The sequence below is a fragment of the Crocodylus siamensis genome, chromosome 5 (genome assembly GCF_052110815.1).
Source record: "Crocodylus siamensis isolate JL-2025a chromosome 5, ASM5211081v1, whole genome shotgun sequence".
NCBI lineage: Eukaryota > Metazoa > Chordata > Crocodylia > Crocodylidae > Crocodylus > Crocodylus siamensis.
This window is the reverse complement of record NC_143399.1, coordinates 77085547-77099632: the sequence shown is the minus strand read 5'-3', so window position 1 is coordinate 77099632 and position 14086 is coordinate 77085547. Positions and strand designations below refer to the sequence as shown.

The 14086-nt window shown below is 41.8% G+C and overlaps 1 protein-coding gene across 1 annotated transcript in view; it reads left to right on the top strand.

Annotated features, from left to right (window-relative positions):
• Nucleotides 1–5727, top strand: part of SLC9A3 (solute carrier family 9 member A3) — a 93841-nt gene extending 88114 nt beyond the window's left edge. The window contains exons 14-16 of the mRNA XM_090049235.1: nucleotides 343–418; nucleotides 3022–3135; nucleotides 5480–5727. Of these exons, the coding sequence (XP_089905361.1) occupies nucleotides 343–418; nucleotides 3022–3135; nucleotides 5480–5727 (438 nt within the window). The remainder of the gene's footprint in view (nucleotides 1–342; nucleotides 419–3021; nucleotides 3136–5479) is intronic.
• The last annotated feature ends 8359 nt before the right edge of the window (nucleotides 5728–14086 follow it).

The window sequence follows — 14086 nt, the reverse complement described above, 5'->3', positions numbered from 1 at the left end:
ACGTGGAGTCCAGAGGATCTGCTGGTGTGGAGAGGACAGCAGGAGAGAGATACCCAAGTTATTATAGGCTTCTAGAGGGGAAACTCTGCCACAGTCTACTCCTGGAGTTTCCTGTTCACATTGGTATTAATGGGAATTCTATGCCAGGGCCAAGGGTAAATAAAGTCTAAAAATATCTGTAACTGCTTCATCACTATTTATTTCAGTGTTATCATGGTGATCCCTGGTGATTTCATAAGCAGAGGACTGCTCTTAAGCAGACCTTCTACACCTACATGGTATTATTAAGTATCTATTGCAACTCATAGTAACTTTAAATTGTTTGGGTTTGTTTTTTTTCAGAGAAATAGTAATGTTATACCAAATGGGAAAATACCTACAGAAAACCCAGTACAAAATTTTACATTGAAGGAAAAAGGTAATTGCTGTGCTAAGGAACCTGGTTAACTCTGTATTTGAATGAGCATGTATATTTCTGGTAGAGGTGTCAGTAAAAAATGTGAGAGTAATGTTGATAATAATAGATATGCTACTACCTATAGTCTGGGGAAGGTTTTATTTTTCTCTCCAGGCTTGAAACAGGTGTAGGGTGGAGGAGTGTAATGAATCATTAAGCAAACACATTTTCGTAGAAAACTTGATGACAAGCTGAAACTTCAGTTACCCTATAATTAACTTAAACACTGGGTGCATCTACACTGCAGTAGCACTGGCAGGCACTAACCGTGACGTGATGCTACTGCGCAGTAGCATCTGAAAATAAAATGACAGGGATGCTGCTGTGCAGTAATGCCAGTTATGGCACAGTCATTTAGTGCTTTGTTGCGCAAGTACTAAATGACTGTGCAGTAACAACTGTGCAGCCTGCCACTTGTGTAGACACGGCCACTGGGGGAGGAGGTTGTATTGTTTTAAGTTTGAAATCTTAAAAATAATCCACTATAAGGAAGGAACCACTACCTGTATCACAGTTAATATCTCAGCTTCTCATCTATATGACCGGCAGATGCCCTTAACAGCATGCTCTATAGATTTTGGTCTGATTCCTAAGGGCCTGGACCTACTCCCATTTATTTTTTTAATGCTTTCTGGTCATATCATTTATTGGGCCAACTGTATAGTTGGGACAGTTGTTAGAAAATCTTTCAGGCACACACAACTTTTTTTGCCCTTTGTGCCTGAAAGCACGTCTAACATCTTTCCCAACTGCACAGTTGGTCCAGTAAAAGGTATCATCAAAATGCCCATGCTCCTCATTTATTTCCTGCAACGTTACAGCTACAACATCACTTCAACACTGCCACATTTGTTTTAAATGGAGCTGGAAGCAGAAGGAAGGCTGGAACAGGAAGACAGCATAGGACCTGTAGGGATGGAAAGTCAGTGACCACATTCTGCACTGACTTACCTTTTGTGCCACCTGAGTAACTCTAGGCTGAGGAAACCTAGCCTTAGGTTTATTAGTCTTGGGCAGGGGTTGTCAACCAGAGGTATGCATACCCCCGGGAGACGTGGAAAGGGGCTAAGGGGTACACGCGGGTGGGCAGGGATGGAGCGCTGCCACCCACCACCCCATGCTGCTGCCTCCCAGGAGCAGAGCGGTGGGGGGTGAGGCAAAGGCAGCGGCTCTCCCCCACACAGGCACCACCCAGCTGGCTGGACATGTTGGTGGGGAGCTTGCATGCAGTGACAGTGGCCACCTTCCACCACCCCATGCCACTGCTGCCATGTGCAAGCCCCCTCACTCCATATCCAGCCACCACCACCCACCCCTGCCAGCTCTGCATCTGGCCACCGCCACCCCACTCAACCAGAAGTGTACCCAGAAGGGGTACACTCCTTAAAAAGTTTGAAAACCCCTTGTCTTGGGAATTGCTCTTATTAAAGGAAAGGGAGGGGGAAAAAAAGAAACCCTGAAGTTTTGATTTGGGTTTTAAAACAAAATAGCAGTGGATCTGTGTTTTCATCTGTCTTGTGCAAGGATGTGACATTTATTAGTGTCAGTCTTAATCAATGATGCCTTCAGGCAGGTCAAGTTATATAAGATATAAGTCACTTGAAATGGTAAAAATACAAAAAAAAAAGGCATGGGGAAAAAATTAATCCCTTTTCCCACCCCTGCCAGGATACCCAGGAACCTTGCTTATCATTGGAAAGCGGGGAGTGTCTGGGGCTAGATATGTTTCCCATAGCTGTCAGAAAGAGATAGGTGGGGGGTATGGGAGGTAGAACTGATTGCCTTCAGTCTGAAACTCTGGTATTTGCTTTCGAAATCATTTGGTCAGCCTGCATTTCTGTTAAAAATGGAAACTTGCTAGCTGAGACAGAAACAAAAATACTTCTATAGCACCTTTCGTCTTCATTTTGCCTCCCTAGCACACTCTACTTAGGGCATCGAACACTCTCCAGATAATGAACCTATTACCTCAGGGTCACATCATTCCCAACCAGTGAAACGGAGGTCCTGTGGAAGAAAATACAGCGAGGGTTTAACAACGGACAGCCACACTGTACACAGCTTGGTTTTAAAAGATGAAAAGTGATGTCATATCCAATTATATTGTAGGGGAAACTTAGACTGACAGACATGTTTTGACCCCATTTGACATTATGCAGGTTGTTTCTGCTAATTATGGAAGTGCAATGGGATCTTTAATGACCACAAGCGTCATCTCTGTATCTCTGTTGAAGGCTGACACCTGTAGCAGTATAACACCCCCTACAACTGGTTAGAGTTTTGTTTCAGTCCTGGGTAAGCAGAAAAGATGCTGCCACCTATCTAGAAACTGAATCCTCTTTTCTTTGAGAAGTCTAACATAATCACAGCATGAGATGATACGGGAGTAAAACAAGGATCAAATATTAGTAGTCTGATTAGCACATAACTGATGAGCACAAAACCTAGTTATAACGCCTCAACTATTACTTACAATTTTGCATTTACTTTATTGGCATTAAATAACTACTTCAGGAATCCTTTCTGAATCTCTGGCACAAGCTTATTGTGTTATTTTCTGACAGATTTGGAATTTTCTGATCCAGAAGAAAACAATGATTATGAATCTCTGCATATGGACAAAGGGACTGACTTTTTAGCTGATGTCACCAAGCAGAATTTTGCAGATGCTACTACTGGTAAGAAAATAAACAACATATAGATATTTTTCCCTCAGTGCAATTTATTGAACCTTTTGGTGATTATACTTTCTAGCGGTGCTGAAAAAGTTGTCTTCATAACCTGGATGTAAAAGATTTAACGGCTTCTAGAGACAGAAAAAAATTATTCTAGAGTTTTTTTGATTTTCAAGGACAAGGCAATATTTAGTCATATGAATTGATTTCTTCCTTGTCAAGAATATCTACATCAGTCTGACTCCAGTTGGTCACCTTCTTTCACCCTTGCATGGAATTCCTCCCCTTAATTTATGGGAGCCTGAGATCCAGAATGAGCTAATGCAGTTTTAAGCTCCAATACCAATCTATGGACACTTGCTGAGCTAGAAGTAAGGTCATTTTATTGTTGAAAAAGGGGCATTCCCAGCTGTTCAGCACGTTCTTCTAGCCTTAGGAGGCTTGAAGACCTCAGATTTTTAAACTATGACATTTTTATATATAGAAGAAACAACTTAAGATACATTCTGATATCTTAAAATATATTCTGACTTTTTTCTTTCTATCTAAACCCTATGAAGTTGGACTTACAGCATAGCAGGCTGTTTTGCATACCATGTGACACATGCAGAATACATGAGGGTGCAGTGCACTTTAAAGCTTGCATTAGCATTTATTTGGATGCAGTCAGAATCATGCTGATAAAACTTTTTTACCATATCCCATCATGTTGAATTTTGAACTTGGATGTGTACTAAGTGGATATTATTGATCGCCAAGATTGAGAGATGACAAGGTGTCCATTTTTTACAAAAGGAATCTAGTCCTAGGTATCAATCTTTCCAACACCATATGTACTTGAATCCAAGCTGACCCTGAATTTAAGACCCTCCCCCATTAGATTCTATACATGGAAAACTTATAAATGTGTTATAACTTTCCATGTATAGAATCTAATTGTTATTGGAGGATCATCTTAAATTCATCTCCCTACCATCACTGTGGGTGGTGGGGAGATGGGCAATGAGGGAAGCAGTAAGAGGGCAGGCAGTGGAGATGGCAGGCAGTAAGTCAGGCGGTAGGGGGAAGGGAATATAGAGGTGGTGGGAGAGGCAACAGATTCCCTCCTGTTGCCTGACCCCGTGCCTAACTCCACCTGTAACCTGAAGCCCCTACCTCCCTTCCCCCCACTTGTCTCTCTTCTCCCCCGTACCACTTCTGCCCCCAGCCTCAGACCTCTGTCCCATCGTTCCTGTTTACCTTTGGTCTGTACTGGCAAGGTCCATCCATGTTGCAACCTGGTGTAGGGAGCATGGTTTCAATCTGGTCCTGTAGCACCAGCGCAGCGCCAGCACCGCTGCTGGGGTGGAAACGTGTCTGTGCTGAAGCAGAGGTAAGCAGGGATGAGCAGGTGGCAGAAGTGGCACAGGAAGGAGATGGAGCAGGGGGGTTGAGGCTGCAGGAAGAGATGGGGAGGCAAGGGGTGCAGAAGCGGGGGGGGCACTGGCAGCAGCCATAGCATCTGCCTGCTACCCCAGCACCTCATAGTCAATTCCAAGACAAGGGGCTTTCCCCCTCATGCTAAATGTGGGGGGACGACTCATCTTGGAATTGAGTAAATATGGTATGTTTCATTTTCAATGTTCTACATGTCAAAGCCAAACTGAAAGCCCAAAGCCATGGGACTCTTTAGCCTGGAAAAGCGCAGGCTCAGGGGTGATCTGATGGCCACCTATAAGTTTATCAGGGGTGACCACCAGGATCTGGGGGAACGTCTGTTCACCAGAGCGCCCCAAGGGATGACGAGGTCAAACGGTCACAAACTCCTGCAAGACCGTTTCAGGCTGGACATAAGGAAGAATTTCTTTACTGTCCGAGCCCCCAAGGTCTGGAACAGTCTGCCAGCGGAGGTGGTTCAAGCGCCTACATTGAACACCTTCAAGAGTAAATTGGATGCTTATCTTGCTGGGATCCTATGACCCCAGCTGACTTCCTGCCCTTTGGGCAGGGGGCTGGACTCGATGATCTCCCAAGGTCCCTTCCAGCCCTAATGTCTATGAAATCTATGAAAGTGAGCATATTTGGTTCAAGGCATGCTTGATATAACTCCAGTCTTTGTTTCATGCTTTAGGGGAGAAATTCAACTTTAACTAAGAATTATTTGTATTTTTTTGGAAATTCACTGAGTCTCTTTAAAAAAGCGACTGTTGCGAACCAGGCTTACAAGTAGGGTACATGTCGGAAATGCTCTATTTGCCTATGTTTTGTTTCAATATGGCCACGGTCCAACGCTAAACGTTCCATTTACTGCCAAGAAATGTATTTATTTTCTTTACCAACTGAATTTGTCACTCATAAACTTTTGTAGGAATTGATAACCCAGTATTTTCAGCTGATGATGATCAAAGTATCTACATGAAGTTCCCGCCATGGTTATCTAATGAAGATACCGTAGTACCATCACAAAGGGCCCGAGTGCAGATACCGTACTCTCCAAACAACTTCAGACGGCTCACCCCATTTCGGCTCAGCAATAAATCAGTAGATTCCTTTTTGCTAGCAGATGGTCCAGAGGAGCGACCCAGAACTTTTCTCCCAGAATCAACACATATGTAATACTTTAAAACACAGCTTCCTTTTTATTTTCAATCAATCTCTCTGTTCTTCTCTGGCCACCTGACGAGCCATTCCCTTGTCCTTCTCTTGCTTGATTTTTCTGAAATTAAACATTCTGCTGCTCTTCTATTTAAATCCAGAGCTTTTAAAGAAAGGGGCCAATATTTAAATAATTAGGGCTGGATCCTCAGCTGGTAAAAACCCAGACAAGACTATGATACACCAGCCAAGGAGTTAGGCCTTCGTTTTGGTTTCAGCATCTTTTTTGCTATTTTCAAAACAAAACCCTTTCCAACACTGATAGGATATTTCTACTACTTTTTTTCTGGTTTTGCTTGGCAGTATGCTCATCTGTCACTTTTTCAATAATGGTTCTAGTTCTTCTCTCAACTAGGAGGCTGAATATCTCACTTTAATAACTTTGAAGGAATTTACATTTGAATCAATATCTCCAGAAGTGATAACTATTATCCCCGGTAACTGTGGGCAAGGGTTTTCTTTGTTATGTTTTTGTACGGCCCGTAGCCTAATGAGATTGGGGCATCTAAGCATGTGTTTAGTAGAAGGACTAATTAATACTAATAAGCACATTAATACTTAACAAAAAGTTTAAAAATCAGGTACAGCCTGCAAGAAACATTACATTTTACATGACACAGATGGAGGTGACTAACCAACAAACTAGGCCACGGAGACCAAGACCCCATATTTTTGTTAGAGCACTAACATTCATTTTGCCCTTTTCATTCTATTTATAGCAGTCTTTATTTTTAAGCCTTGAGTAATATATTGATGCAAGTTCTTGATACAGTACTTTGTTGCCTTTGAAGGTAGGTGGCTTAAACCTGAATTCATTCTCACATGAAATGAAGATTTTGTTCTCATTAGTCCTCAGTGATATTCTTCTAAATTGTAAAATCAGCCCATTGTTCAATAGGTCTCTGTCACGGGTGCAGACATTGCTATATGGAGCGTGGTTCATGGTAGGATTCAGTATCAATAATAAAACTCCAGAGCAATGTAGAGATGATACAAAAAATACAACTAAATTGTTCTTGATGTCCAGGACAGTATTTAAGGTGCATGCAAAGTACAAAGGCATGGTTTATTCACTGTCAAATCAATTACTGAGTTACCTTCCCATTTAAAAGATGAGAACCTCAGTCTGTTCTCTATTTATTGAGCATTTATGCAATCCTGATTTGAGAAGAGTTTCACAAACGTCTGATATAAGATTTAAAAAACCTTCCTCACAGCCATGGCTTCTGTCCTGTGGGGAGCAGTGATATACCCAATTAGTTCTAGGTAGTGGGTTATGATGTGTCATTTTCAAGAGTGGATGCTCTGGGGTTGCTTTAACTGATTATCAATCTTTTTACATTATTTTAAAAATAGTGGCTTGAAATAAATGCCAACTTAATCGAATAGACTTATCATGGATTAAAATACACTCCATTCATACTACTTAAGCTGCCACATAAGAAATGGCATTGCAGTGTTAAGATATCTCCCTCCAGTAATAGATATCATCATTTTTTCTTTTGAAAGATGCTGAAGTGGGGGGTTTTTTCCTCTTGGAAACCTTTATGTATACTGTACAGTATTCACTTCTATCACTTATTGCTTGCTGAGCTTTGTCCTTATTAACTTTTATCCTTTTTTCTGTTCTATCATCCTTATTGGCATGGATTTCACGATTTAAAACTTGTCTCTTGATAGCTTCTTGTGCAGATAAAATGTTTGGTAGCTTTAGAATGACTATAGTGACTAGAGATAAAGGTGGCTCTTGTGAGTTAGCTCTCCAAATGAAAGTAGATTATCATTTGATTTTTGAAAAAATGGTTATGAAAGAGTAAGGTCTACTTTGCATTCTTATAAAGGGCGTTGCTCATGCTCTTTATGCCCCTGTATGTCAAAATGTCCTCTTTAAAGGCAGCTTATGCAATGAACCAGCCTGATGTAAAATGGCACTAGAATCTAGTTAAAAGGCTTTAAAGCCTGTAAATAGCCAACTAGTGTCTTTGAAAGAAATTGTATTTGCAAATTATGTATGCAGGGCCTGGCTTTCTGAGGGTCTTCTCACTGAAATATTAAACTGATTTACGGCTCTAGCCAAGCAAATTCCCTTATGACCTATCCCCTTAGAGCATCATTTATAATAGCACAGTGGACAAATTCCTGACTTGCTTATTAATTCACTGGTTAGAATTCCTCAGATGAGCCTTACAACTAAGTGGCCCAAAGGAAAATTGCTGATGAATACATTTAAACAGCCACATGATGGCACCCTTACCTTAGGATCTGAACAGGCTGATATACTTAACAAACAGGGCTAAATATTGCCCTGGTTTCCAGCCAGGGAAATTTGATTAGCTTTAGTTTTGCAAGTGGAAGTGAGCCTCGCTGACTCAGGGAACAGATTCTGTTTAAGGACCTTCTGCAGAATAGCAGCCATTGAGGGATCCATATGAAATCAGTATTTAGAATGAAAATGAATCTCATAAAAAAAGTCTCAGCTTACACATTTCTATATTTAATTCTATCAATGTAGGTGACATGGTTCATGATGCTGACCTGACAGGATACTCATCTCCAGAGAAGAAGCTGTCTCCTTATAAATCTGACCAAGCAAACCACAATGCCCCTACTGCCGAGAAACCCCTCCACTTCATTCCATCTTGTCTTCAAGGGCCTTGGACAGAAAGATATTCTTCACTGGACAACAGAGGAGGTATATCTCTTTCTACTGCCTCAGATTATATAAATTCTCATGACTCAAATATAACTGAACTCTACTGGAAAGTAGACTCGGATACAAATGACAATCAACCAACAAATTCAGGATATTGTTCAGAAACTAATTATGAGCCAGTGAATTCACAGCAGGACCACTCGATAGCTATGCAAGAGGGGCTAGAGGACTTTAATTCCAAAGACACCCAAGAGATGAAATCACTGCTTAGTGTTCCAGGTAATTATAGGTCTGCTGCCGCCAGGCGTGTCCAAAGTCGGCGTTCCTTCCACAGGCCAAAACCTTTGCAACATCCCAAACTTCAGAAGTTAGCATCTCTCCCACCATCTTGTCACATTCCTCCACATTCTTTGGAACAAGAGGAAACGCAGCTGTGAGCCATGATTTACTTAGGGCAAGAAAGAGGAAAAAGAATCGGTTGGGATAAAAGATTGGTGGAACAAGGAAAAAGAAAAACTTATGAAACCATTGAGACCCTTTCTGGAACTGTTTCTTGGAAGAAAAAGGAAAAGACCCATTGGAAACCTGGAGTCTGTTTTGGCCCTATGTGCATACTTGTAATTCCTCATTTATTTTACAGGGATCTGTGGGGATGCTTCAATAAGGGAAAGTATGCTTCCTTGATTTTTTTTTTTTTTGATCTGGACTGTTACAAAGATAAACCTATTTTCTAAAAGCTAAGACAAGGAGCTTTTCAAAACAGAAGCTGATCGCTGTTGCTTTTAGCATGCCGTGTGTTTCTCTATAACACCATGGAAGCAGTAAGCTGTGTCTGTTACCTTAATAATGGAGCTCCATATTCATGCTGCATGCAATTTATAGACAAGAAGCCAGTGGGTAGTGTCTTGCTAGCTGAGTCTGTTTGGGTTGAAAGGGATTAGTGCCTTTTTATAAAATGTGAAAGCTGAAGAAGAAATATTTTCCTACAGTTGCATTTCTTGTGACAACTGTCCAACGCTTATTTAACTGTGGGATTTTGAGTCTCTGTTGCAAACTCTTAAGATGAGCTCCTGGACCTATTGAAAGTAACAACCATTTTATAATTGACTTCTGGAGTGGAGGGCAGGATTTTGCTGTTGTTTGCTCTGTTGAGTGGTGCTGGGAATTACCAAATGTACAGAGCTAATGTAGAACTTTAATTTTATGTGGTCCTGAACATCTCATTTTATGTTTTTAATTAAGTTGGTCTCTTCCAAATGGCCTCCCTCACATGGACGTACAAAACACAGGAGATGTATTTGGCTGCTCTTGTGTGTCTTCCAAAGCTTTATTAGACCATCTCAGTTATTTATACCTCCCACCTTCTCCAATATTTGCTTAGCACAGTGATTGTTCTCAATAGTCTCATCTTCTGCATTCTTTGCCACATTGTTTAAGTGCCATGACGACTCAGGATGTTATTTCAAAGTACTGTACCCTCATAGTTTGGGCTGTACTGTATGTATATATTTGTTTGAGTTATTTTCTGTTTTTATGCAAAATGATGAAAAAGTTACACCTGATCTTTGCTCCCTACAAACCTGCTCTAACCCCCATCTAAGCCAGTGGGAAAGGTCGTTGGATTAGCCCTATATAAGAATGGAAGTACAAGTGAAAATGTTCTGAGGGCTTCCTATTGCAGGCAAAACCTCAGCTGCTGCCGCATGTGTGTAAGCTTCTTTAGGGTGTAGGTCTTAGGAACAGTGGGAACCTAAAATGGAGGAATCTAACACTAGTTTCTACTCCCATATACTTGGCATACATTGACGTAGGCACCTAAGTGTGATTCTGTTCTACCTTCCTGAGCCCCTGAAAGTCCGTGCATGCATCTAGCTTTGTAACATTTGCTGTCATCTTGGCCTGAAGAGTGAGTCTCAAAACGCAGTGAGGAGAAGAACCCACCTATATTTTATCTGGAACTTGAGCAAGGTGGAATAGAGTTGCACTTGGGCACCTAAGTCCACTTGAGCACCTAATAAGTGGGATAGAATCTGGTCCTGGAGTCTATGGCCACCTGTGAAACTGCTGCCCCTCTACTCTTCTCCATCTTCAGCCTGTGCTAGGGAGGCAGGTTTAGCTACTGCAGGTCCCTGGATTCCTTGGTGATGGTGGGTGCTGTAGAAGCCTAGATTGATAAACAAGCTACAGTCTGGGGACCAGATTCAGATTATGACCTCATTTCATACCAGCCATCAAACAGGTCTCTGCTTCTAGTTATTCTAGGCACTGATTCATGCCAGTGCCTTTAAAGCCTGTTGCTGCATCTGCACTATGGAGCTGCTGCCACTTTAGCTGTGGTGGCCTCGCAATGGCAGCCGGGCCTCCTGGTATGCGCACAGACATCAACCAACAGAAGCTGTGATGGCAGAAGCTATCTTCTACCAGCAGAGCTGTGGCTGTACTGGAGTATTTTCCCAGCAGAACCGTGCTGGTTATGTAGTGTGATTTTTCACCCCAGCTGACATACCTCTGCCAACAGAACTTTGTGATGTAGACAAAGTCTCCGTGGCTCAACACTGACCCCCTTGCTGGCTTTTGCCATCCTATTGTCACTTTCAGTGGGAAATGCTATGCTGCTTGTTTAAAGTCCTTCAGAATCTTATGTGTATAGAAGTTGGTTTTGTAATTTGATTATGTACGTGTAACTATTTTTGATCTGAGTCAATAAGAATGTATTTTTTTATTATTATTTTGATGAAGACGAAAACAATTTTTGTAACATAGCAGTGCTAGGTATCATTCTAGTTAGAAGGAGGTTGGGAATACCCCTTATCACTGTGATTAGACAGCTACACTCTGACTAAACAGTACAAGAAGAAGACTAAAGGCTAGATGTCCTAGGACATCTATACATGTGACAGAGCTCTGCTCCAACGTGTGCTAATTAGCATGAGTCAGAGCAGACACAGTTAATCAAGTCTGCCGGAGCATACTAATTAGCGTGCTCCAGCAGCCTCCATGTCATGTGTATTCAGCATCCCCACATTTCAAAATAATGGTGGGGGCATTTTAACTAAAGCTCATTGAACAAGCTTTAGTTAAAGTGCTCCCGCCACCATTTTGAAATGCGGGGCGCTGAATACTCAGGATGCTACAGGTACTGTAATTAAAGCGGCTCTCGGAGCCACTCTAATTAAAGTGCCCGCACCCCACCCCCGCCCCAGAGCACATATCTAGACACCCTGAATGCCTTGAATGTATTCTAGTCAATTACACCCATGATGAGTGGGTGTGAAGTGCCCCCACCCGTGGAAAATCCAGATTACGTAGCATTGTATACCTGCTGTGCATGGGTTTGAGGGACTACATAAGGTGCAAGACGCTGGAGAATCAAACCTGGGCTTTATTCAGAATGTTTTGGGACACATTCAGAAATGTGCCCTGGCTGTTTTGCTTTGCTTTGGTGAGGCAAAGCAGCCAACACCCCAGTTGAGTAACCCAATGACTGCATCCACAGAGTAGCCTAACGCAGTCAAGATGTTCTGGTGAATTGGCCAACCGTTTTGAGGGTATTTTTCATAGTCCCTTCTATATTATGACAGCATAACTCCTAAATGTGAGCACCAAGTCTGAACGGGTTAGATGCTATTTTAAGATGCAGGTTTCCTATCACAAACATCCATTTCCTTGCACTATTGTAAAGATTTCCTTATTATGTCATTGTAGAAAGGAACAGCACTTCACATGTCATCACTTCATAGGGGCCTGCCCTGCAAACTGCATTTTCCAGAGTTTGCTTACGGAAGCTTTTGTGTATTATTTTTGTCCACGTGACCTGCAGTGCACATCAGCAAGCCCTAATTTGCATGTTAGTGTTTATGCAAGTGCAAGTTGAGCACGCTCATATAATTGAACCATGATCATAGGATCATGGGAATGTAGGGCTGGAAGGGACTTCCCCAGGTCATTTAGTCCAACCCCTTGCCCAGGACAGGATTATCCCTGACCAACCCCATTTAGTCAAGTTTCTGTCCAACCTGCTGTTGAAAATTTCCAGCGATGGGGGTTTCACAATTTCTCTAGGTAGCCTATTCCAATGCTTGGCCACCCTCATAGAATGAAAGTTCCTCCTGCCCAACCTGAATTTCCCCTGCTGTAGCTTGAGTCCGTTGCTCCTAGTCCTGTCCCGTATGGGCGCATCCTGACAAGCGTACACATGTAGGGATGCACATTTCTGGTAGAATAAATAGCAGTGGCACGTATTTGTGCCACTGTTTCTTCCCAAGTGAGCCCCTGCAACTCCAGAATGCAGCAAATAGACCTGCGTGGGGTAGGGGGAGTCTGGGGCCAGCACTTGTGTGCTCATTGGGATGTATCCTATGGCTGGAGGAAAAGCCCATCTCCATCTTCTCTATAATCACCCTTAAAGTATTTGAAGACTGTTATAAAATCCCTCTTCATCACATCCTCTTCTCATGTGTTGCTGTAGCAAACAAGAAGGGTGAGGCAATAAAACTATCTGTAGAAATATAACAATAGCTGAAAAAATAGGAGTCTGCAAACGTAGAGTGCTATGGACCACGTTAATTTGCTGCTATGTAAAAATGAATAGGAAGGCATTTTATCAATAGAAATAACAGAGAGAGATTTGTAGACACAGAATCTAATTCTCCTTTTACTTGTTCATGCCAGAAAGATTTGGTCAGTGGAGTCAGACAGGTGGAGTTTCTACCAGCCTCCTCCATCCATAGTTTCCAGCCTCTTACCTCTCCCAGCCCTCCATGTGGAGAGTCTTTTTCTTGATGTAGCTTATAACAACTCTGAGAACAAAACAAGCTGCAGCGACAGAAGATTTTTTTCTGTTATAACTTCTTTCCAATAGGTCTTTTGCTTGCTTAAGGGTGTAGTATCTCCCTCTCCCCTTCCCCGATCAACAAAGCTGGGTTGGGAAAATATTTAAATGCAGACTTGACATTATTTTAGTGTAGCTCCATTTTCTCCAACAGCATTACTCTTGGTATACCTTAACATTACTGCAAGGAGAATCGGGTCCAAACTTTTTATAGTATAACTCACTTTAGCTCCTTATCTTTCCCACAAACTGTTGAGGTGCAATATATATCCTTGTAGTGCAGATGTTGAGCCAGTTCTTCAGCAGATGTAAGCAATGTCATTCCTTTACTTCGGTGTAGCCACATGGATTTATGCCAGCTGAGGCTCAGCCCTTGTGTGTTTTAGTAATTTGTGTTTTGGTATTGTATCATGTAAAAATGCAACTCTACAGGAAATGTTTAAAGCATACTAGGCCTGATGGGGTATGGCACCTTACACAGTTTGTTTCACCTGAACAAATTGAAGATTAAATTTTGCCAAGTCAGAAAGGTGAAAGGCTGTGAAGAACTGGAGTGTAAGGTTAAAGTTTCTAGTTGGTAGGTCAGCAGAGCTCTGTTGAAGCCAATATAGCCATAGCTGGTCTACACAGGCTGAGAATCTGGCTCTAGTTTTTTTATTAATGTGTTCTCTTGCTGATGTTTTATAGTTTGTGGGAAATTCCACAGTCTCTATTTATTAAATAGGTAATAATGGCCTACTTTATTGCACAAAGATGAAATACATAAATATGTGATGTCTTCTCTATAAATTTTGCTCCAAAGATAGGATTTTTTACAATGTTTATTTTGTGCTGCA